Source organism: Anomalospiza imberbis, unplaced genomic scaffold, assembly GCF_031753505.1.
Source record: "Anomalospiza imberbis isolate Cuckoo-Finch-1a 21T00152 unplaced genomic scaffold, ASM3175350v1 scaffold_288, whole genome shotgun sequence".
NCBI lineage: Eukaryota > Metazoa > Chordata > Aves > Passeriformes > Viduidae > Anomalospiza > Anomalospiza imberbis.
Window position 1 is genome coordinate 23,599 of NW_027099912.1, and position 23,902 is coordinate 47,500.

The 23,902-nt window shown below is 51.5% G+C and overlaps 1 protein-coding gene and 1 pseudogene across 1 annotated transcript; one reads left to right on the plus strand and one right to left on the minus strand.

Annotated features, from left to right (window-relative positions):
* Window positions 1-12,278: 12,278 nt before the first annotated feature.
* LOC137466567 (uncharacterized) lies at window positions 12,279-15,459 on the minus strand (annotated as a pseudogene).
* LOC137466568 (maestro heat-like repeat-containing protein family member 7) lies at window positions 15,458-18,311 on the plus strand. The gene is made up of 7 exons (XM_068178273.1): window positions 15,458-15,575; window positions 15,869-15,933; window positions 16,568-16,716; window positions 16,974-17,121; window positions 17,329-17,519; window positions 17,602-17,739; window positions 18,296-18,311. Exons 1-7 carry the CDS (start codon window positions 15,458-15,460, stop codon window positions 18,309-18,311), a joined length of 825 nt encoding a protein of 274 aa, XP_068034374.1.
* The last annotated feature ends 5,591 nt before the right edge of the window (window positions 18,312-23,902 follow it).

Below are 23,902 nucleotides of genomic sequence, written 5' to 3' on the forward strand. Positions count from 1 at the left end.
AATAAAAAAATGTTGCCAGAAGCTGAAATTACATAGCTGGTGACAGCTCTTGTTCGTTGCTTTGAAATGGGTGGGCTGGTCTGTGTTGTGTATTTGAAAAGCTGTTGCTGTCGTAGCAAAACCTGAAGGAATTTAATATGAAGCTATTTTTATGTTTTTAGAGATCATCGAGTAGAAATTAAAACCAAACACACTAAGGCACTTTTTTTCCTTCTTTATACAGGGGATTTGGGAAGCAAGGATTCCAGTGCCAAAGTAAGCCACAACTGCTTTGCTGGCACACAGAGGTGGTGGCACCTCATTTTGAAGGTACCCAAAACTCGCCAGCAGCAAGAGAGAAACAGTCCTGGAAAAACCAAGCAAACATCACTGCCTATGTGAATTCTAAAAGAAGGCAATTGTTCAATTAAGTAATTATTGATTTTTCTATAATTTACATTGAACGATCGAGTAATTATTCATACTGTGATAATATAAAAGATTGGATTTTTTTTTTTTAATCCCAGCCCAGTAAATATTGTATACTCTGCAAGATTCTAACTTTTCATGAAAATAATCTGTGCAGTTTAGCTTTGCAAAGATCATTTTTCTCCTCAGAAGCTCTTGTCTGTGTGGGCATTTTGGAAAATGGATTCACTTTTTAGTCATATGGCTTCTTTTCATAACCCAAAGTCCCTGGTTTTCATTTCCATACAATGCATGTTCAGGAGGACTTTGGCTTTATCTCTGTATTAGGACAAGACAATTCTGCCTTACGTAATACTGAATTACAAACAAGAAAAATCCACCTGTATAAAATCACTGATTTAATCAATCTGCTAAGCTTGAGAAACTGAAAGCTGCTGTGGTAGAAGTGTAAATGCTGTGTTCTCACACAGCCTGTATTTCTGCCAAATACTTACCATTATTTGGCATTTAATCATGAAATAACCACACCCAACTAGTGCAGGTTTTTTCCTTTGTCATATGGTTGCTTAATTAGGATGAGCTTTTTGTTGTCCCTCTCACTTCTCCACCTTCTCCCTGTCACTTCTGCTGCAGCTGCATGTTGTGTACTCATTAGTTGGCCTTTTCCTTCCTTCTTTCCTGTCATTTCTGATGGGTATTGGCTCTTGCCTTAGAGCACGTTTGACTCTCCTGAACATTGCTTTTACTTAGCAGTTAGGGAAATTATGGATTCTGTGGTATTTTTGTGAAAGTTGATGTGAGCTGATGCTTCTTGAAATTAAACCTCTGAGAAAGTGGATGTCAAAGACTGATGCCTTTGAAAGATTAGTGATAAATAATTGTTATTTCTGCAAGTTGAGCCTTGCAGACACACACAGCATTTCCTGATGGAGGTAAGCAGGCATCCATGATTTTTCCTCTGTGCCCCAAAACATTAATATGAAATTTTGTAGATGTCGCCCAGGTTTTTGCCCCCATCACATCCAAAGCAGTGCTGTAGATGAGTGTGCAGTGCTTAGGTGGTAATGGAATGGCATTTGCCCAGTCTCATTCAGGACAGCTCAGTGGTTACTAGTTCAGGAATTATGTAGAGGTTCATTACAGATTCCTCTTGGTAGACAGAAAAGAATTTGGGCTGCATTATCCAGCCTAGCTTTTGCAGCTTGCACGGTGCTGACTTTCTCCTGTCTCCCAGCTGGGGGCTCAGGCTGGGCAGGATGCCCTGCCCTGAGCCACAGATCCACTCTGGCCTGGCAGCTCATCTCCAGGGGTTTGGATTTCCTTTCCTTTTCATTTTCCTTTCCTCTGCCTGGAATTCCTTCTACCATCGTAATTCTGCTGAGCCAGGAGCAGTTCTGCTGCTGAGGACTGATCTGTACAGAGCCAGCTGAAGTTCTGCAGTCAGTCTTGTTTCCCCTGCAGATGCTATTCATGGATACAACCAAGAGCCAAAGCAGTAGAGCAGCTCTGTTTGTTCCTAAGTGCCTCAGAAGTGACTCTTTTTAGGAATCGACATATGGTCAAACTTGACTTTTGTCTGTATCAGAGCGAGAACCTGCACTTTTTCTTTGGAGACTGCTGTATCCAGTGGTTTCGTCTGTTTTCTTGGTCAAAATCTCTGAGAAAAACTCTGATTATACATGGTTTGTAGCAAGCTGTTGTTTGTGCTCTAATAAGTTTAAGTAATGGGGTTTTGTAACCCCAATCATTCATTACACTTGTGTTCAAAATCAACGAGTTCATACTCTTGGGATAATATTCTTGAAAAATAAAGCTTCCATGATAAAGTTAAGCCAATGTTTTTTCAGTTCAACTTTCTGAAGCTTCTGTCTAAAATGTCACCAGCTAAAGCCGGAAAGTCAAATCAGTGATCAAAATTACTGAGAAGACGAGGAATTAAAGCCAAAAGTCTGAAACTAGAAGGTAGGCTGCAGAAAAAAAACCCCTAAATTCTACAATGAAATTACTGTCTTTACAGAGGAGAATGACAAATGGAGAATCAAGTGGAATTTTCAGTAGGACATGAAGGGAAGAATACTGCAGTGACAGCTCTTAGCATGACTGGAGTTCTTGGTCCTTCAGCGTTTCCATTATAAAAAGCCTTTTCTACTCTGTTTTCAAGAGTGTTGTAAAATCTCTCACTAGATACAAACTTGATCTCAGGTAGAATTCAGAGCTGGGGGCTTTGTTATTTCCAGTTGTTTGAAATTCCTCTGGCCGTTGATAAAAAGGGGAAGAAGAGGAAGGCCCACAACAGTCACACACCACACTCAAGTGATGTTTCTACTATCAAAAAGTGCAATTCTATCAGTAATTGCATTAGAGTTCTTTAATTAAGCAAAAGGTCTTAGTTGTTATGCAGTTTTAAGTATTGCAGCAAATGTAGTATGTTCTTATACATTTTAAAAACTTCCATTAAAAAAGTGTCACACAAAATGCAGTCCTAGTTTTATTTTTGAGATGCCCTCAAAGAAAACATTCCCATATTTTAATAAAGATTTTATTAGAATTTAAACTGTGCTATAGTGAAATGATCTGATTTTGGACCATTAATACCTTTTTTTCATTGGACTTGCTTAGATCCTGTTTCCACTTGCATGTTATCACTTTGGCTTTCAGATTTTGATGCCTGTTTCTGCTGTAGTGTTCAGCTTCAGCATTCCATAAAGACATTTAAATGAGCTCTTAAGAATGGAAGAGAATTATTTCCATTTATTTTCCTAAAACATTTTGCAATATAATTCTTTTCACCTCCTTTTTTGTGGGATCCTGATGAATTTGCAAAAGACAGCAAATTAAATTTTGGTGTGGTTTTAATGCCCTGAATGTGGCAGAGGGCCAGGTGCAATTGCATTATTACCAGACAAATGCTCAGCAAGGGACAGTCCACGTCCTAAGTAGCTTGTCTTTCTTAATGGGTGTATTTTAATGTGGCTGCTGAATATTCCAGCAAACAGAACCTCAGAAAGACTGCTGAGGTTTGCAGCCAGGAACTGGGATGTGCTAGTTCATGGAGAAGAGGCAGAATTCTGTTGCATGATTGAAAAGAAGTTTTTCAGATAAGGGGGTTGGGGATCATGAAGTAGCAGTGGAAAATATCTGTCTTTTTGGCCATGCGTGGGTTTGAAAATCAGCTTGAAAGACTTCAGCAGGATTAGTGTTCACATAGGGATAGGATTCAGGAAGAATCTCTTCATAGGAAGGGTGGTCAGGCATTGGAAGGGGCTGCCCAGGGAGATTTGGAGCCTCTGTCCCTGGATGTGTCCAAGGAATAACTGGTCGTGGACTCAGTTTTCTGGGCTGGTGACAAGGTGGGGATTGGTCGCAGGTTGGACTCGATGCTCTGGGAGGTCTTTTCCAGCCTCAGTGATTCTGGGATTCTATGCAATTTTTATCCCTGTTACTAGAAAGCATTTTGCCATTTGGTATTTGTGGTTTGTTGTTGATTTATAGAAACATGAAGTATTTTAAGTATTGTGTTTGTGAAACAGAAGCTCTCATTCTGCTGTTTTGCTCTTGCTCTTTGCTGTTGATCATGTCTGTGGCAGTGCAAACACGATGGGAGGATTATTCCAGGGAGTTTTGGCTTTGTTATGTTTTCTTACGTTGTCAAGCAGGCCAGCAAGCTGTCTGTAGCACTGAAAGCTTTCCTCTGATGTGCACCTGGAAATACTGCAAGAACAATTTGAAAACCAGAATCATTTTAACCTTTTTCAATCTGCCACAGCATGAAAGTTCCTCTTTTGAGACAGCCAACTTTAAATTAAGCAAGCAATTAAGTTAAATTTTGGCTTCATCATTATTTTGATAGACTGTTCCACTCTGACTGTAACCTACACTTGTTTCTTTCTGTTGGATTTGTAAGAAGCATTTTTCTGGTGAACAGAGATCAACAAATAGGAACGCACTAAGATGTGAAGAGCAAACATTGTAGACCATGGATTTCTGTAGGTTTAGAGGCTGTTTTAGGTTCAGCACTGAAGGCTCAGCACATTTCCTCAGGGCAGAAATATTTTTAGTTACAGTAATATAAATGTGATCAGCTCATGTTCCTGATCAAGGGTCTGTTGTTAATTCTCTCCTGAATGGTCAGGATTTGCAGTTATTACAGCAAGTTTTCCCTCTTTTCCATGGTTGCTGCAGGCTTTGCTGAAGGGCAATATTCTGCTGTAGTTCACCTGTGAAATACATTTGGCTTTAGGATAGTAGTGAGCTGAGGAAGAGTTTCACATTTGTGTCCTAATTTGCATAAATAAAAATTAGAGAAATCAATTAAGCAGATCATTATGCTTCCCTATCTGAGCAACTATTGCTCTTTCCACTGTTTTTTCCTGTCTTCCCTCAATTTATTTTCAGCTCAGCTTTCTCTGAATGTTGAATTTTACCTTCCATTGTTGCCCTAAGCTGCTTGGAACAGCTTGTGCCTGGCTGGGTCTGGGCTGGGCAGACATCTACAGCAATTCCTTCAGTAAAGGGGAAAACAGGGACATTTTATTAGTTTTTAATAGTCAAATATTGTAACATTGGCACATCCAACCAGCACTTCATTTTCTCTGCATTGTTTATCTTTTATCTGATGATTCTTGACCTCTCTTCTACAACAAAAAGACCAAAGAACCCCTTGGTGCCACCTCATTTTTAAACCGTGTCTTTTCATTAGAAATGTTGCATTAAAGGTCTGTCTAGTGATTAGGTTGAGAAACTAATTTTTAATGTTCTATGATCTGAAGATTTGAACCAATGAAAACTCTGACCACTTCCAGCCTGGTTGACACACAGTTTTTCATCAATGCTCAGTGCTGATATATTTATAGCAGGAGCAGCAGCATTCTTTTCTGTGTTTGGATCAAGACTTAATACTTGGTTTTCCATCCTGATGACTGTGTTTCCCCTACAGTTTCTTCTTCCTTTTACAATCTTCATTTTCCTTTGTAACCTAAGAAAAATCGATTGCATTGTGACGTTGCTTCTCATAAAAATAGTTTGTCTTCCTTCCTTGGAAATGTTTTTGCCAAAGGGTGGACAAGACATAAAGCAAGTTCCCTTTTCTGTGCCAGAACTGCTTCTCTTGTAACATTATCATTTTTGTGGTGAGATGGGGCATTACAGACCAGGGCTTGAACAATGGGGGTGTTTTCCTTTGTGCTCTTTATATTATTTATTAGTCATGTGCTACAGTTTACATTAACTAATGTTGCTGTGAGCCTGAGATTGAGAAATTAATTCCATGGAAGGCTGTGCCTGTGGAGCTTGAAAGTCAGCGTGAAATCTTCTCAAATGGGAACTCAGTAAAAACACACTTCCAGCAGCTGCCTCGTTACTGTATTTTCATGTGCATAACTTGGAGGTGTCTGCTCAAAAATCAAACCCCCCCAGAGTAAAACCCAAACAGTTACACACGCTCCCCAAAAAATCACAACCCAACCAAAATAATAAACAGCACCTGGGAGCATAAATTGTATCTGCACACAGTTTCCATGATTCCTCTCCTTTGTCCTTTCCTTTGGCCTTTTTCCTCTTCTCAAAGGGCAGTAATTTTACTGCTCTGCAGATAATTTGACATATACACACACACAGACAAGATGCTTGTTGTGCATTTGTCTTGTCAGCTTCTATTTATTGTTCCTCCCCTCGTTTGGCTGTCCTTACTCTTCCAACATCTGACCCATTTGATGAGGAAATATGGTGCCATTAATTGCTGATGCCTGTGAAAGTTGAGATTGTTCCTTTTTCTGCAGGGGAACTCTGAGAGATCTTTGGAAAATTGCCCAGGTTCTGAGTTCCTCCTGAGAACAGCAGTGATGGGTGAAACTCCTGAGTCTTAATGAGTGCAGACCCATCAGTGCTGGTTCAGACCAGGAGAACCCTTTGGAAATGTGTATCCCAGTCATCCCAGCTCTGTCTGTGTTGCTGGGTGGTCCTGGAGCATGGAGCTTGTTTTTGGTTCCTGGATCCCACTGCAGCTCATTGGACAGAAAGCCCTGAACTGGAGCGCTTAGTTCACAGCATTTTCCTCTACAGATGTGCTCCTTTTGGAGCATCGCCTGACAATGCAGATGTGCAGGTTCTGCTTTCAGCCATTGCCTTCTGTGCTGGGACAGGGATTTGTTGTCCCTGAGCTGGGTAGAAGGGGCAGTAGGACATCTGTGTCAGGACAGGGAAGGTGCCTCTGTGTGTGTTGGTGAGGGTTCTTTGTTACTACAATCACATGCTCTCACAAAGTTCAATATATTGAGTAGATCAGGATGAGTCACCACTCCTGGAGGGATTTGAAGATGTGGATGTGGCACCTGGGGACATGGTTTAGTGGTGGCATTGGCAGTGTTAAGGGCTGGACCCGATGATCTCCAGGGTGTGCAGTGACAGACTGAGGGAGGGCAGGTTTAGGTTAGAAATTGGGAAGAAATTCTTTCCTAAAAGGGTGGGGAGGCCCTGGCACAGGGTGCCCAGAGAGGCTGTGGCCGCCCCTGGACCCCATTGCACTCCTGTTTCCTGGAAAATTTCCTTGGTGATCCTGTGCTCATCAGACCTCAAACATAGTTAAACCTTATCTTGCAGCAAACATTTTATTTCTTATATTTCATTTCAAGAGCAAAACCATCTTCACCCTTCCCACATTCTACCATGTGAAGTTTGGTTTTGTTTACTTGCATTGGTCAGATACCCCAGCAGTGTGTTCCAGTAAGGAGACTGACTGTTCCAGTGCCCTGGCTGTAATTCCATGAAGCTCTTCAGCTTCTAATTGAACATGTGGGATTGACAGCTGATTCCCAGTTGACAGATAAACTAGTTTGAGGCCTGGGCAAGATCAAGGTTATTCATATTCTTAATTTTCTGCTCTCCCTTGGTTATCCTGCACATCAGCCGCTGTTACACAGCCACATATGGTGTTCATTTTATGCAAGATTTTTGTGGATGCCATGAGCAGAATTTAATGAAATGTTGGAAAGAAAGTTGCAAGAAGATGAAGAAAACAGATTTCCCTGTTGGGATGCATCGAGAATTATTTTTTTATGTTTGTTTTTGTGGGTTGTTTCTCTTTAGGGTGAGAGGTAAAAATAATGAGTTATTTAATAAATACTTTAGGCTCTGTTCCTCAGCTTTTCCATCTGCAGTAGAAAGCATGAAAGTCTAAGAGAGAAGGACTCTCGTGTGTGTAATTAATAACAGGAACTACCCTTGAAGTGCTTTTAAATTCTCGTGGATGCTGAACATTTTAATTCTAACTGTTTCCAGCAGTGCCTGTTGAAGGCTTGCAGAGGCTGGCAGTGCTTGGAGCTGGTTATCAACTGTTAATTTTTCAATTGCAGCTATTTATGAATAATGCCTTCCATAAATGTGATTCATAACTGTTACTTTCTAAGTCAGGCAGCCAAATGTGCATATGTAACTTTTCTGTGCATTTCAGTATCATTTACTCTGGTTTCTTAATAAGAATGTGATTTACATGAAGTTTTTTTCTTCCCTTTTGCAATGACATAATATAGACTTGAAGGTACTGCAGGCACATGGGTCTTTTTTTCAGCATATCTTCTAGTTGACTTACTTTACATTTTGAAATCACATTAATAATTAAAATCTTTTCATCAAATGAGCTTTATTAGAAGTCTGGCCTATGTCCTTATAAAGGTAGAAGTCTGCTGGAATTACTGTTTTTGTCTGTCCTGTCTAGTTTACAAAATGTCCTTTTTTATTTATCGTTTAGTCTGATACAGAAACACGCTTTTTGAACTAAAAGTGCAAATGCATCCAGAACACCAAGAACGTAGCCATTATTGCTCTTAGTTTGCTACTTTTTAGTTTTTAAAATGAAGCTGCAAAAGTCTAATGAATGCTTGTCTTTACACAATGGCCTGTCAAGACTGAGGAGATTGTCTCATCACTTCCAAAGAGAGATTCTGCCACTGTCAGAAGTGTCAGTGGATGGACACTGCTCAGCACAAAACGATGCGCTGAGGCGCAGCACCAAGAGCCTGTCCAGCCCGGCCACCACGTCGGGCGGGAAGGGCAGCAGCCCCGCCCGCCGCTCCAGCTCCCGCTTCAGCCGCTCCCGGTGCCGCTTGGCCAGGTTGGAGTCGCCGCCTTCGGCCGGGCCCGGCCGCGTGCCGCTGGGCACAGCCGCATTATCGGGGAAGGGGGACACCTCTTGTTATGAGTAAAAAATTGTTCATTTCTCAAAGGTTATGAAGTGTCACATTATGACAGGTTGCTAAGGAATTGTTAATTACCCCTTGTTCATCCCTTGTTAATTACTCTGTTGATCATTAACTGTTCATCTCCTGTTAGAAATTCTCTTTCTGTCGGGTTGGGTTTCACTGTCGCTGCTTCCTAGAAAATGGCTCCCAGGAAGTGACATCAGAAGCAGTATGCAAATGGAGGAAGGTGTCAAATTCAGCACCGAAAACCCCTGAAACAGCGAGCCACAAGGAAATTGAAGGACTCCAACCACTGTAAAGAGTGAGCAATTAATCCGAGTTTCTGCAGGAACCTTTCTAATGCCTCACTCTAACCAACAGAAACATCGGCTAGTATGAGGACCCCTGACTATGAGTCGAATCCCGCCGGTCCCATGAGGATGGAATCCCTGGCTCGGCCTGCGTGCAAAGCGGACAAAGCTGCACTCCTCCTCCTCTGTGCCACTCTGGGAAGCAGCGGCGGCGTGCGCGTGACCCGTCGGGCCCCCACCCGAGCTGGTCACTTTCTAATAAAGGAACTTTAAAGGACTACGATCTCCTGCACAAATTTATTTCACCCCTCAGCCCTTCCCCGGCCCCCTCAGCCCCCTCGCCCTCACTCACGCCTGCGGCACCAGCTTCCTCCGCCTGCGCCCCATGTACAGGGCCGGGCCGGCAGCGCCCGACCGCCGCTCCCTCAGGGCGAGAGGCGGCGAGAGCGGGAGCGAGAACGGCCCGGCCCCGGTGACGGGGGAGACGGGGCTGGACGGGATCTGGGGCTGCGGGGGGACTGGGAGCGGCGGGGCTGGGTGTGCGATAGAGGGCTTTGGGGGCTGAACAGGGAGTGGGAGCTGAGGGACACAAAGGATGGTAGGTGCGAGGGACAGAGGGGGTTGATGAGGAAGGGAAGGGGGCCGAAAGAGGATTCGGGGCGCGAAGGGGCTGTGGGTGGCGGTGAGCAGGGGGCCATGGGTGGGTGGGGATGTGAGGGTGTTGATGGGGAGCTGGGGACCGGACCGGGGGTGCCAGTGGCTCGAACAATCCGCCTGGTGCTTTGGCAGTGATGGACAGAGCCGCCTGCCCGGTGCAGAAGAGTGCGCACACCCGAGGCTTGCAGATTTGCCATGTGGAGTAAGTCCTTATCATGCCAATGTCCTCCCTCACGTAATGGCTCAGCTGTGAAAACTCCGTTCCCAAGTCTGGGGACAGTCACACATAAGCTGAAGGTACCCATCTCAACTGATGGGCCATCGTTAATTCAACTGCGCTCACCTGGAGACAGCTGCAGCATCTCCGAAGGTGTAAAGAGTCCCCGAGCGTCCCGTGATCCACAGTATTACCGGTGTGAAGCTCCCCGCCCCAGGGAGAGGTACAGGGGATGTTCCCACGTAGCCTCAGCAGAATAGAAACCCCACGCATGTGGTGTTTGTTGGACTGTTTCCCTTCACCACTCGATGGATGTAGGCTGCAGTCACTTTCTCTCCACGCTCCCATCTTTTCCCTCTCTCCCCCTCACGTTTACGGTTAAATAAAGATCCATGCTATTGGCCCCAGCATATGGTGCCATTTACACCGTATTTTGGGCAGACGCATCACTGTAATCATTTTTAATCGTCAGATATTAACAACCATGTGTGCCAATGAGGAGTGTAAGCCTGCCTGTGAGTCCCACAACCCCACAGGGCAGTTTGGGGGTGCAAAGGGGGGACACTGTCACGCCTCTGCTGCCGTGCATGCCCACAGTAGCTGGGGACAGTCACAAACAGGAGTGTCACCCACCCAGCACCAGGGCCAGGCTTTTCTCAGCACTTGCTCAGTCAAGGAGGAAATGGCGAGACATGGTTTTGGGTCAAAACAAACATCAGCACAAAGCAAATCGCCTTTTAATACATCGCCAAACACAGGGGTGAGGCTCCAGACAGCTCTTTTCCCCTCAGCACCTTCCAGCTGCCACCAGCAGCACAAAGAAATCATGGAGCAGAAAATGAGACGCTGCCACCAGAACAGACTTTATCTGTACAGCCACGAGGTACAGAGAGATCAGACACCAGTGACAGAGCACGGGGCGGGGGGGGGGTCTGTCACAGCCCTAAGCAGCAGTGCCCCCATCTCTTGAAGCACTGGGAGCCCCTGGTACGCCCCCAGCACCGTCTCACAAGCACCAGAACAACAGAGGCTAGTGAGCAGAGTCCATCCTGCTGCTTTTTGGATCTGGATCATGGCCAGTCAACTCCTTGCCTGACCTAGGTGCTCCTCGAAGCCGCCTCAGAGTGGTCCAGCAGGTTTCAGCATTGCTCTGCTCGCAGCCTGCAGAGAGGAGCTTGACCTTTCCCAGGCCCCATGAGCAGAGGCAAGGCTGGGCATGAAGGAAGAGACCCGGGGAGATGAGGCCACTCTACACCGGGACATGTGGGCTTGCTCCTGGCCCTGCGCTGATTACCTGATTTAATTTGATCCAAAAAATGCTTAACACTGGTGTGCGAGGCAGATGCGATGCTCAGGTTGATGGGTGCATGAGGGGAAGGTGTGAATGTCCCCAAGAACTCTGATCTCTCTAACCCAAGGTTGCAAGTCAGTGTGGACTCAAATCATCCCCACCCTCCCCCCCCAAAAAAATCATTGCTTTTTTTGTGGATTTCCCTGATGAATCTGCATGACTTTGCTCTCATGGTGGGGAAAAAACAATTCATTCAAATCTTAGGTTACGTATATGGAAAAGGAAGAGAATTCAACAAAGCGGTTGTTCTGGGCTGCAGAACAATGGTTTGAGGGGCACCAAGTGGGTCTGAAGTGGAGAGGCAGCCAGTGGTCACTGCATCCCTCCCTGCCTTTCCTTCTCACTGCTTTGGCAAAACCACAGGGGGAAGCCCCACTCTTCTCTGTCCCACGGCACTGTGGAGCAGAGAAGAGGACGACAAGGACAAGCCAGTGACAAACCCAAGGGGAGCTCAGCTGGACCTTCCCCACCCTGCATCCCAGTAAAGTCACAATGCCTGGTACCTACCTCTCCCAAACTCCCCTGGGAGGCTGCTGGAGAGCCCAAATCCCCAGGATGCCTCCACTCACACCAACTCCACCTCTCACCGAGACCCTTCAATGCTGCTGAGCTTCTTGAAGTGCTTGGTAACATCTTTTCCAAAGGATTTGGATGGTCTCTGGAGGAGATGGAGAGCACAGGAGGAAAAGAGGCTCAGGCCAGCAGAGATGAAGCAGGGGACTAAACAGCAACATGACAAGGGTGGTCCAACACAGGAGATGAGGAGAGCATGCTGTTTTGTTGAGAAACAGCAGTTCAGGGCTGCCTGCCTGTGAGGCAGCAGCTCCATCTGCAAGAGGCTGCCCCAAGCACATGGATGTGCCAGCAAGCAATGTCCTTCCTTGGACCCCAGAAGCCCATAAGCCTCCCCAGTGGCACAGCTGCATCTCCCTGAAAGACTTCTCACGGAACAAAAAGTCCAAACCACTTCATCTCAGACTGCCTGACGGCATTGGAAGACAAAATGCTGAGAGACCAGGGGGCACGGGGCACAGCTGGCAGGTATGAGAAGAGCTCACGGCTGCTGGTGGCTTTCCAAGACAGGGCTCCTGGTTCACATGGAGCCCCAAACCAGGCTGCCCACAAAGGATGGTGTGGCTGCACTCCTGGCAGACCTCCACAGGAGCCGGGCACCCCTCAGGTCCTGCAGCCCTCGCACCTCCCCTTGAGCTGGATCTCACAGGTTCAGAGGGGCTGCCCAGCTGAGAAGGGAACTGATGGGCAGCCAGGACCCTGCCCGGAGCACAGGGGTGCTCCTGCACCCACCTTCACAGGGAGAGCTGCTGAGCACCTTGAAGCCAAGCCCGGTGAGGAGGAGGGTGCTCCAGGGTGGTTCTCAGCAGGGCAAGGCAAAGCGCCTGGCTGCTGGGGAAGGGATTCTTTAGCAGCATCCCTCAGGAAGTTGCTCTCCTGCCAAAAAGGCTGTTTCCATACTGGCACTTGGACAGCACAATGCAGTCCATCTGGTGGGTGCTGGGATCCATGCTGGAGTTCAGCAGGAGTCCGCTGTGCTGCGCTGGCCCTGCCCATGGCTCCTCTGAGGAGCTGCCCCAGCCTGTGGGAGCCACAGCTGTGAGAACCCCTTGTCCTCTCGGAGCACTGCCTGCTCCCCCTCCCAGGAAAAGCTGGGTTCTACGTGGGCTACCAGGGGCTGTTTGGGGAAGCCGCCATGCCCTGGCTGCTGCCTGCCTCCTAAGGGTGCAGGGAGAGCAGCCTCCACATCATAGAGCTTCCCATCCCCAGAGAACAGGGACTCATGCAAGCCCTGGGCAGGGCAAGGAAAAGACTGGGAGGTGGGGGTGGCCACCACAGCCAAGCCCCCGGGGAATTCTCAGGACTGCCACCTGGCAGAGTCTGGGACTCCACGTATGCTCCTGCAGCTCCCAGTCTTTTGGAACTATGGCCAGCGAAGCCCCCGACGGGCAACTGACTGGGTTTGCCTGGAGGAGGACATTGTGCCACAGAGTCACCAACGTGTTTGAGTGCAACGGGGGTGTTTTGGTCCGGAGCTCCAGGATGCAGAGAGGCGGGAGGAGTGTGGCAATGGCAAAGAAAGCACTTTGGGGACTTGTCTGCTGCTGACTTTTGCTGCCCAAGAGGGAACTTCAGGCCCCCATGGAAATTCAAGGCCTTACAGGGATTAGAAAATGTGGGTGTGAAGCAAACAGGCTGGTGGGAACTTGCTGTGCTCTCACCCCTATGGGACACAAGTGGCTCTGGGGGAACACCCTGCAGGCACAGGAGGAGCAGAAGGGTGTCCCAGCATTACCAAGAATCCCAAGGAGTTATCCAGCAGGCAGCGGAAGCGGCAGGTGAAGCTCCTCTCCACCAAGGATTGCTTCTCAGCATGGAGGTGCTGGGGGCTGGATGTGGCGCTGCGTCTGGCAAGCAGCGGCTGCTCAGGGGGAAAAGCTGGAAAAGCAAACGGAAGTTTTCCAAACTGTGCTGCACGCCCTGAGCTCACGGATCAGAGCTGCTCAAGTGAACCCCTGCAGGGATCAGCCTGGCACTCACTGTCAGCAGCATGCAGTGGGGTCCTCTGCAGCTGGCGGTGGAAGACGGCCCTGTCGTCCGCACGGATCAGCTCGTACACGCTCTGGTAGATGAGATCTGACTGGAACGACAAAACAGAATAGTGACTGCTCCTGGACAGCCTGGCAGAGGTGTCGGGAAGAGGACACGGCAGAAGGTTTCCCTTCCTGAGTGCTGTAAGTGCAAGACTGAGTGTAAAGAAAAGGCAAACTCCAGCTCCTTCCCCTGCCACAGGAGCTGCTGCCCTTAGGGAAGCTTTGCTCTCCATCTGCATCTCCTTCCCACACCAGGACTGCATCCATCTGTTTCCAGCCAGGAAAACATGGTGCTCACCTGGTGGAAGCCCAAGTAGTCCTGCACGGAAGGGGAGATGTAGAAGATGTAGCCGTCTCCAGTCACGGTGATGACAAATCCATTGAGTGCCTGAAAGCAAAAGTTCAGTCCAAACTTACTCTGTTTGAGGGCTGTTGAGGGCTTCTCTGCGGGTGTTTGCAGGGGGTTGGGGTTGGGGGACGTGATGGGGAAGGAGTTGTCTGGAAGGTGAGAGGTCTAGGCTGGAAACTGAGTCCGCTTGAAGGCAGCATCTGTGGTCTGGCACAGCTTTGCTTATGGAGGGCAGAAGAAATATCTGTGACTAGTTCTGTTCATGGTCCTGAGTCTCCTGCAGGGAACAAGATGGGAGAGCTGTACTTTATTGGCCACTTAGGTATCTCTACTGGGGGAGGATGAGCCCTTTTTCCATCTACTCATTTGTTTGGGCTACTTTTGTAAGACTGAGTGGACTTTCATTCCTTGAGAGCTTTTACTCCTTAAGAGAATGACGATATTATCATCCCTTCATTGAAAACCATTTGCACACCAAAGAATGGTCTTCTTTTTGCCTCTGTATAGTGCTATGTTTCCAGAGTGACTTTCAGTGGAATGTGTTACGGCAAACGAGTTGCTGCTTTTAGATGGGAACAAACTTCCAAATCATTCACATTCCCCAGCAATGGCTATTAATTTGAGAAGTTTGCAAATTTTGGAACTACTCCAGTGGCCCAATGAGAAGTAAAGCCTTCCTGAATTGAGGATTCTTAAATGGCCTGATCCCGCAGAGCAGGGCAGGGTTTGCTGATGGTTTGAGCTGCTCCTAAAGATCCTGTTGGGCTGTCTTAGACACCTGGGGCCAGGGATTCCTTCCCAACTGGGCCACTTTGGGTGGGCTGGGGGCGGCCCCAGGGCAGGTGGCAGTGTGTGCAAGGGCCCTTTGTGACACGCTGCAGCATGGTCACCATGGCATGGAACGGGAGAGGGTGTCCAAGGGCCCTCCCTTTGTGACCCGTGGTGACATAGGAGCTGGCGGTGACAAGAGCACGCCACAGTGCTCGGAGCAGGCGACGGGACAGGACGGGACAGAGCGGTGTCGTGAGGAGCCCCCGCACAGCGCGCTCGTTCGTGTCTGACCCGGAGCTTTTCCGAGGCGTTATTCCTACAGGTGACCTCGTGGCAGGACGTCGGGACTTGGCAGCCCGTGGCCTTCCCGAGGCTTTTCTTTTGCAGGTGCCCGTGAGGCCAGACTGAGGGAATTGGCGACCACAATCCTTAACGAGGAGTCTCCTGTCATTGTGGCAGGAGTCTTCCAGACCAGAGTACAGGACTTGCTGTCCTGCAGCCTTCCTGAGGTTTCTCTGTCTCAGGTGCCTTCAAGGCACAACTACACAACTTGTTGACTCAGAACATCACCCTGCCATCTTCCTTGAAGGTGCCCTCAAGGTCATACTCTGGCATGGCAAACAGATTTCTCAGTGTGTTCAAAGTGTTCAGGAAGAAAAAAAAGGAAGACCCTGGAGCTGCCCCAGCACAACAGCATGAAGAACTGGAGCAGTTCCAGCCACCGCAGGATGGTGAGTTGCAGAGCTGGGCCACAGGGCTGATGGCTGCAGCCAGCTTGGCCCCATCCCATCCCATCCCATCCCATCCCATCCCATCCCATCCCATCCCATCCCATCCCATCCCATCCCCTGGGGACATGCCCATGGACAGGATGGAAGAGGGGCCGGGCAGACACCCTGCAGTGGCCATGCTCCATCCCCTGGGGCATCCTGGGACTGTCCCTGCTTGGGGAGCGCAGGGCTGGGCTGTGTTCTCCGGCCTCTCCCGCAGCCCCTCAGCTCTGGCTGCGCTCGCTCTTTGCCAGGTGCAGCCCTGGACCAGACACAAGAGCAGGAACCCAGCCGTGGCCGCTTCCGTAAAAGCCTGAAGGTACCAGCAGCCATCCCCACCTGGGCTGGGCCTGCTGTCACTGCTCAGCCGAGCACCACGCTTGGAGCACTCCATTGAACACTCCAGGCTTCCCTGTCCTTTGTTCTCCTGCAGATGTTCCGGAAGTTCCTGCGCATTCGGCGGAGAAAGACCGGCAGCACAGCAGCTGAGGGCCCAGCCAAGCCTGACTCGGGGCTGACCGAGCTCCAGGCTGAGCCTGATGTCAGCCCAGATTCGGCTGAGCGCTCAGAAGACTCTGCCGCCTCAGCGACTGAAACCTGGGCAAAGGCTCTTAGCTCGTCAATGACTGAGGATGTGGCCATCACAAACAGTGACAATGAAGAGACTCAGGGCATCACAAATACTGACACCACATCTGCTCCCATTATGATTCAGGAGATCATATTCAACTACTTCAAGGAACCTAGTGTTTCTTCTCACAAGCAGCAGGTAAACAGCCTGGCTCCACACCTGGAGGCCAGCCGGGATCGCGTGTCCCCTCAAGCAAGGGTCTCTGGGCCCCCTCAGGCTTTGAGGCCAGCACAGTGTGGTGGGAAGGGAAGCACTTCTTGGGGGAAGCTGGAGAAGTTGCTCCCTTGGACAGTTCTCCAAGTCTTCCCCATGCCTCCTCCAGGTGCCAGCCAAGGTGAAGAACATCCACCAGAGTCTCGTCTCCCACATCTCTGTGGATGCCAGGCTGCAAATTGACCTTGTGAGGCTGGCTGAAGAACACCCTGCTGACGTGGTGCTGACCCTCCTGCGCTGTGCCCCAACGTGTGACAGGTACGGGGCTCATGAGCCTGGAGAGCTCAGGGCTCAGCAGCCTTTAGGGCCCGTGGCCCTGCACAGCCTGTCCCATGGGGTCTGCCAGACAGGCAGAGAGGCCCAGGACCCTCGGGCCCCTCTGTTTCCTGAGCCTGCTGCCACAGCTCCTTCCCTGCCCTTCAGGGCTCCAGGGCTCTGTCACCTGGGCCCCCACAGCTGCACAGGGCATGGTGCTGTGACTGACATGGCCCTGACACAGAGCTCTGATCCCACAGAGCTGCTGCAGTGCTGTGGAGAGCCATAGGCTCATCAGGACCAGCAGTGGAGAAAGCGCTGTCAACACTGCTCTGTGTGATGGAGGACTGGCCTCTGACCAGAATGTGCACCTCTGATGGGGACAACAAGGACATTTTTGCCCTGGCTGTGAGTTTCTGGAACTGGCCTTTGCTCACCCCCAGGTCGCCTCTCCAGCAGCTCTCCATCCTCTCCACGCCTCAGGCGCTGGGCTGAAACCTGGGCTAGGGGCAGGCTCAGGGGGCACCAGGCCTTCTGCTCCCCTGCGTCTGCCCTTGGGCCCTGCCCCATGGACACCTCGGCACTGAGCCCTGCCTTGGGCTGCTTCTCTTGCAGGCAACTCTGGTGATCTGGGTGATTGTCCAGGTGCCTGAGTGCCACGAAGCATTGATCCTTTATTCCTCCCGCCTGTTTGTGGCACTGCTCTTCCATGTTGTCTTCACCACACAGCAGATGCCACCAGAGGAAGTTGATAACTTCTGGAGAGCATGCCGGGAGGAACACCACCTTCCCAGCAAGCCCAACAGGTCCCAGTCCTCCTGTCCTTCCCGTGCCCTTGTGGCCAGTGCCAGTGCTCCCAGGGTGACCTGGGCTTTTCTCTGCACACAGGTTTGCCGTGCAGGTCATGAAGGCTCTGCTCGGCCGACTGCGGTGTGACAATGTGGTGGAGGCTATGGAGCACATGGGTGGCTGGGACACGCTGCTGTGTGCTGACTCCCAGCACTACGCCGTGGGTCTGTTGGCCAGGTGAGACCCCCTTCTACCCACTGCCCCCAGCATTTGTGCCCTGTGCCCCACACAGTCCCTGTGGTCCTGGGCCAGAGGGGCTCGTCACCAAAGGACGGCCAAGAAGAATGGAAAAGGCCGAGAGAGGAGGGTGCCCAGCAGGGGCTGCTTCTCAAAGCGCCTACATCCCCTCCAGGGATGCTGGGGAAAGACCAGACCTCTGTGAGTCAGTCCTGGGAGAGGTTTGGTCTCCCCGCCTCAGGGCTTTGGTGCCTTTTTCCCCACTGCCAGGGAGATGCTCTGCGTTTTTATGCCTTTGTGCTCTCGCATCACAATCCACATGCTTCGGCATCTCAGCAGGGAGGATCCGTGCTGGGATCTTCCCTTCCTGGCATTCCTTGTGGAGGTGAGCCTGTTGGTCAGTGCTTCCTCGCTGAGCTGCCTCCCAGCTCTCTGCCCTCTCGTAGCCACAGCTGCCAGGACGGTGCCCACGCCCTGTGCTGCTGCCTGGGCCCAGCCCTGTGCGGTTCTGGGCTCCTGCCGGCCGGGTCCCCTGTCACTGCCCTGTGCCTTTCAGGTCCTCCAGCGCCTAGACTTGAGTAAATGTGGTGGCAGCGTCCTGAGGATCACGTCAAGGTACCTTCAGGGCGAATGCAGTCAGAGGCGTCGCCTGGCGCTCAGAGGCCTCGTGGTGCCCAGCAAGGATCCCTCGATGGTGAGAAGGGGGCAGCGGCTGAAGCTGCGCTGGGCAAAGCAGCCCCTTGGGCTGGCAGGGCTTCAGGAGCTGAGGCAGCTGCTGCCAGCTCTCCTGCCTCACCTGCCCCGCTGCTTTGGGACAGGCCTTTGGCCTGCGGGCCCTGCAGCAGCAGGGTGGGGCTGCAGAGCCAGGGCGGTGTTGGCCGTGCAGCCGTCCATGGCTTTCCAGCACAGCCTTGTGTTCCACACAGGCCATAAGGATGTGCAGTGTATCTCAAAGCCTTCTGGGGCTGCTGGGAGATGCAGATGGAGAGGTGGTCATCATGAGCCTCCATGTGTTCACGAACATGCTCCAGCACAAACACATCCTGGTATCCAGCACCACTGCCCCAAAGCTGGCTGAGGCGCTCCTGCTGCTCTTTGACCACGTAAGGCTCTGCATCCTGAGCCACAGGCATCGGATGCTTCCCAGAAACTTTGTGCCCTGTGGATTTTCAGGCCATTGCCCAGGTGGGCCTGGAGTAGCTGGTGTAGGTCTTTTCTTTTCCTCTAGGACAACCGCCACGTGCAGTTGCTCTCCATTCAACTCTTCTGTACAGTGATGGAATCAGTAGTGGATGAGGGAAAAAAGCCCCTGAAGACAATTGTGAACAGGAACCTGTACGCACTTTTAATCTACTGTCATGATGAGAACTGGCACGTGGCAAAGGTGAGCATTCCTATGATGCTGGGAGGGGGCTCGGCTGCCTCCTGCCCTGGCGCCTGGTGGGCTTCAGCCTCCTCCAGGCCTTGGCACAGGGACACAGGTCCCAGGGCTTTGTGGCCATCTCTGGGTCTCTGCTGCTCTCCAGGCCTCTCAGGAAACACTGCTTTGTGCGGCCAAGTTCCTGAAGAGGAGGAATCTCGAGCAGCTGGTGGAGAACGGGAATCTGTGGAAGTTCGCTGAGGTCCTGGTAAGGACGGCCTGGAAGCCCCAGGCTCAGCCTGGAGAAGCCCCCTGAGCGCGGTGCTGGGTGTGTGGGCTGGCAGCTGTGCCCCTGCCCGGTGCTGCACCCAGAGGCCGCGCGGGCTCTTCTCCAGGCTCCCGTGGGCCCCAGCCGGGTGCCCATGGAGCCCCGGCCCAGCGGGGCTGCGGGGCGGCCCCGCGGCTCCCCGGGCAGCAGCCGGCCCTCTGCCCCCTCCAGAGCCCGGTGCCAGCGGCTGCTGGCCGGGCCTCGGGGCTGTGCGGGCAGGGGAGGCCGGGGCAGGGCGCAGGGAGCGCCCGGCCCAGGGGCCGAGCCCGCGCCAACCCTTCCCTCCTGCCGCTCTCTCCAGCTGGAAGAGGACAGGAGCCAAGTGGCCGAGCTCCTGCGCCGGGCCCTGCCCTACCTGCAGAGCCCACAGGAGCCCCTGCGAGAGGCGGCCGTCAGGTTCATGGGTGAGCCACGAGCCCGGGCTCCCTCCCTGCCCCGCCTCAGCTCGGCCCCAGCCGCGGCTGCTGCCCCGGCAGCGCCATCCGGGCCCGGCGCCGTGGAGCCCCGCCTGGCCTCGGCGCTGCTGCCGCCCTCCGGCAGCCGTGCCCTGGGGCGGCAGCGTGCGGCAAGGGCCCGGGCTGAGCCCTGCCGGGCCACCAGGGCGTGTGGCCACAGGGCTGGCAGCGCCGCTGGCAGGGAGCTGTGCCGCTGGGGCCAAGATGAACTCTTTGTTCTCAGAGATGGCCGGCTTTCCCATGATGAGGGGGCAGCAGGAAGAGCTCCCCGCCCTCAGTCAGGGTGAGTGAGGGCAGCGGGCTGTCAGCGGGGGCTGGCGGGGGGAGAGCTGCATTGCTTGGGCAGGGAGTGGGAATTTCTGCTCCAGCTCTAGCGGGTTTCACTCCCTGTGTGGAGGAGAGGTGGCGTGGGCAGAGCACACAGGGATTTCAGGGACATGGGTGGAATTTGTGGCCAGCAGCTTGCTGCTGACCTGTTGCCAACACCTCTCTCTTGGCCTTGGCAATTGTTGGGGGAGGTGGCCGTGGCAGAACGGTCTCCTCAGGTCACTGCAGATTCAGGCTCTGACCATGGCTCTCTTGCTCTCTGTTCCAGGCCTTCAGTCCCTAAAGAATAATACCACACCATCTTGCTCTGACACTGAAATTCAAGCCCAGTTAGGCCTAGAAGATGAAGAAATTGGGTTGCTTTCTGGATCCGGTGAACCAGCGCCCCAAGAGCAGCACCAGGAGACACTGAAGAGGACACCACCTCCCATTGCCACTGGGGCTCCAGGCACAGCTGATGATTGATACAGCTGAGCCTCTGGGAAGCTCACATGGCTTCAGCCCTCTCCCTGCCTGTAGATAGCTCCCTCCCTCCAGTCCTCACACACTGTCCATCCACTTTTTCCCCTCCATCCTCCCTCCATTTTGACAGCTCCATCTCACCAGCCCTCAGATCATGCCCATTCCTGTGTTTTCCTTCCGCTTTTCCTTTTGACAGCTCCATAATGCAAGCCCTCAGCCCTGCCCATTCCCTTTTTTCCCCTCCCAGCTCGTCCCTTAGTTTCATTTTCCATTAATAAAGAGTTTGGCTTCTTCACTTTGCCTCCATCTCTGTGGAGCTGAAGCGACGCAAATCCCGAGCCCTGGGGCACACAGGCCCCTGCTGCCATCCTCTTCCATGCCATGGTTTGTGCACACACACAGAGGAACGAGGGCAGATCAGGCTGGAAAGGTGCCTGTGCTGAAATTCCACAAGGCTGTGGAGCTGCAGATCTTGCTGAGCACCCTGGAGCCCCTGGAATTTGGAAGAGCCAACCTGAGTATGCTCTGAACCCAGCTGTGAGGGATTCCATGGCAAGCATCCACAGAGGGCAAAGGAGCTTGGAATGCTGGAGGTTTTCAAGAATAGCTTCCTGAAAGCACAGCAGTGCTCCATCCCTGCACAGGATGAGGAAGAGGGCAGAACCAGCGACCATCCGGGCTTAACAGGGAGCTTTGGGTGTGCCTAAGGGCAAACGAAGCAGCAGCATGGTGCCCGAGACTCGGACGCGCGACCGTGCCAGTGCCTGGAGCGCTGTCAGGCAGTGCCGGGATCCTGGGTGTGGTTCTGGTCCCCACAAGTGAGGAATGGCAGCCCCAGGCTCAGAGCCAGTCAGAAAGCCAACCAAGTGAGCCCACAGGGAGGGCGCCCTTCCAGTTTCTCTGGGCCATGGCCGCAAAACAGCCCCTGCTGCTTCTTCCTCCGCCTGTGTTTGGGGTGTGCTGGTGGCCGAGGCAGCCAGGTTGGGCTCTGCCTTCCAAAGCCTGTTGGGAGCAGGCATGAAAAGCGCTGCGTGCACAGCGGAGAGTCCTGGAAGGTGCTGGCAAGAGCGTCCCGTGGGAACAGGGCTCTGGTCTGTGGCCGGGAACAGCCTGGTTTTGGTGCCATGAGCGCAGGCAGGAGTTGAGGCAGCTGAAGAGGTGTAGGAATATAAAAAGGTAAAAGACACTTTCCAAAGCTGAGAAAGGCTGGGAAATTTCTACACCTTCTCCTGAGAAAGCTAGGAAGTTAAGAACCAAGTGAATACATTGATATTTATCATAAGGAACAAGAAAGAACAAGAACGTATTGATAGCTCAAGATGTGAAAAGTCCTAGATATATGCTTTGCAAAGATAGAACAAGTTTCCATCTTAAAGAAGGAATTATTGTGTATTGTTTGAGGTTCATAGAAGTCCTTTTGTCAATGTTAAACCCACGTGGGTCCTTTTCTGATTGCTTAGAGTATAATGACTTTACACCTTTTCTTTTATGCTATTGGTTCAAAGAATGGGTATAAAAAGGCTTTGCATGGGCTGCCAACTTGTCTGTGATCTGTGTTTGCATGGATGTTGTCATTTTCCTGTGCCTCTTGCTTTTTGCTTGTATGATGCAGACAGATAATAAATCACAAGTCTGCAACCAGTCAGGGTCCCGTCCCGTTTGTGAGACACGCACCGATCCGGCAGAAAGGGGCAGCGAGCAGCCCGTGTTTGTAGAAGGCCTGGGGCTGCACGTCTGAGCCTCCACCTGGAAACACACTTGGGGGAATACGAGCTAGAGCTGGAGTGCCTGTCCGGAAAGGACCTGAAGTCTTTCAGCCTTGCCAGCGTTTCTTGAGGGAGTGTTGTTGTTCCCCAGAAAACCTACACATTTTGGGAAACGCCTTTGGAGGAAAGGGGCTTGCTTCTCAAGGAAAGTGCTTCCCAGGGAGCTCCCAGTGAGGTAGGTGCGAGTATCCCCCTTTGGCTCTCTGTGCTCCTTTCAGTCCTTGAAGGCCCATTGCACTTGGCAGAGGGGCAGGAAGAAGGCTGTGAAGAGCAGGTTTGGCATCCACCTGGACCTGCCGAGACCAAGCCAAGCACCTGCAGCAGGATGTGTTACCCCCCTTTGGACAGAGGTGCGAGCAGAACCGTCTCTGTCCCGCTGTGAGCCCCAAAGCTCTCTGTGGGAGCTGTGAATGAAAAGGCCTTTACACACACCCTTTTCACATCTTCCCTGTCTGCTGTTGTCCCAGATCAAAAAAAGCAAGATGTATTCTGTTTGCCATCTGTATGGCAGTTGTCTTGTGTGAAGTGGGCAGTTGTTCCTTATCTCTTCCACAATCAATCCTCCCTCCGGAAAGACATCTGCTGATAGTGGGCCACTGCAAGACTGAAAAGAACTGTAACATGCCATTGTGAGATGCTCCGCCCAGAGGGAGGAGCCAAGCATCCCTACCTGCATGTATAGTCTTGAACTTCTGGCCCAGGAGCACAGCTATTTCTGCGCTGGATTTTCCCAGAGGAACAGCTGCCTCTTCCACTGCCTCTTCAGAGGAAGACTGCACCCTTTTCCACAAGATCACTTCTCCAACAGAACCACACCTGACACTCCGGGAGGACTGCAGCCACAGTTCCAATTGGACTGCTACCAACACCCTGTCCACCAGGGTGTCAGGTTGTATTCTGACTCTGTCAGTGTTGTTTTAGTTCACTGCATTGTTTATTTTATCTGTTATTTTCTTCCCTAATAAAGAACTGGTATTCCCGCTCCCATATTTTTGCCTGGGAGCCCCCCTTAATTTCAAACTTGGAACAATTCAGAGGGAAGAGGTCTACATTTTTCCATTTCAGGGGAGGTTGCTGCCTTCCTTAGCAGACACCTGTCTTTCCAAACCAAGACAGGTGGGTTTCAACTCTTGGCAATATGCATTTGCCTCCTGCTTGGAGGGAGCTGCTGTGGCCCAGAGCCAGCACAGAGCTGGGCTGGGTGGGCCAGGCAGCGTGGAGAGTCTTGGCTGATCTTGGTGCGTGCCTGGCCTCAGAAAGGCTTGGAAGGTTTGCCTCCCAAAGTGTCCTGCTCATTGGCTCTCCCTGTGCATCTTGGAGAGCACAAGGTGGGCATTTCTGGCAGCTGGGCATCAGCAGGCCTTACAATGGGGGCGTGTTGTGGAGCAAGCCCAGCTGAGGTACCCTTCCGCCGTGCCTGCCTGAAGCTCCCTGGGTTCCCCTGCCCAGCCAAGGCACGGTCAGC

What these genes read in the sequence shown, in the direction of transcription:
- LOC137466568 (XM_068178273.1), top strand. Translation starts at nt 15,458, where the DNA reads ATGGCAAACAGATTTCTCAGTGTGTTCAAAGTGTTCAGGAAGAAAAAA. An exon ending in GCTTCCGTAAAAGCCTGAAG is followed by an intron (nt 15,934 to 16,567) that starts GTACCAGCAGCC and finishes TGCCTCCTCCAG; the next exon opens with GTGCCAGCCAAGGTGAAGAA. An exon ending in CTTCCCAGCAAGCCCAACAG is followed by an intron (nt 17,520 to 17,601) that starts GTCCCAGTCCTC and finishes CTCTGCACACAG; the next exon opens with GTTTGCCGTGCAGGTCATGA.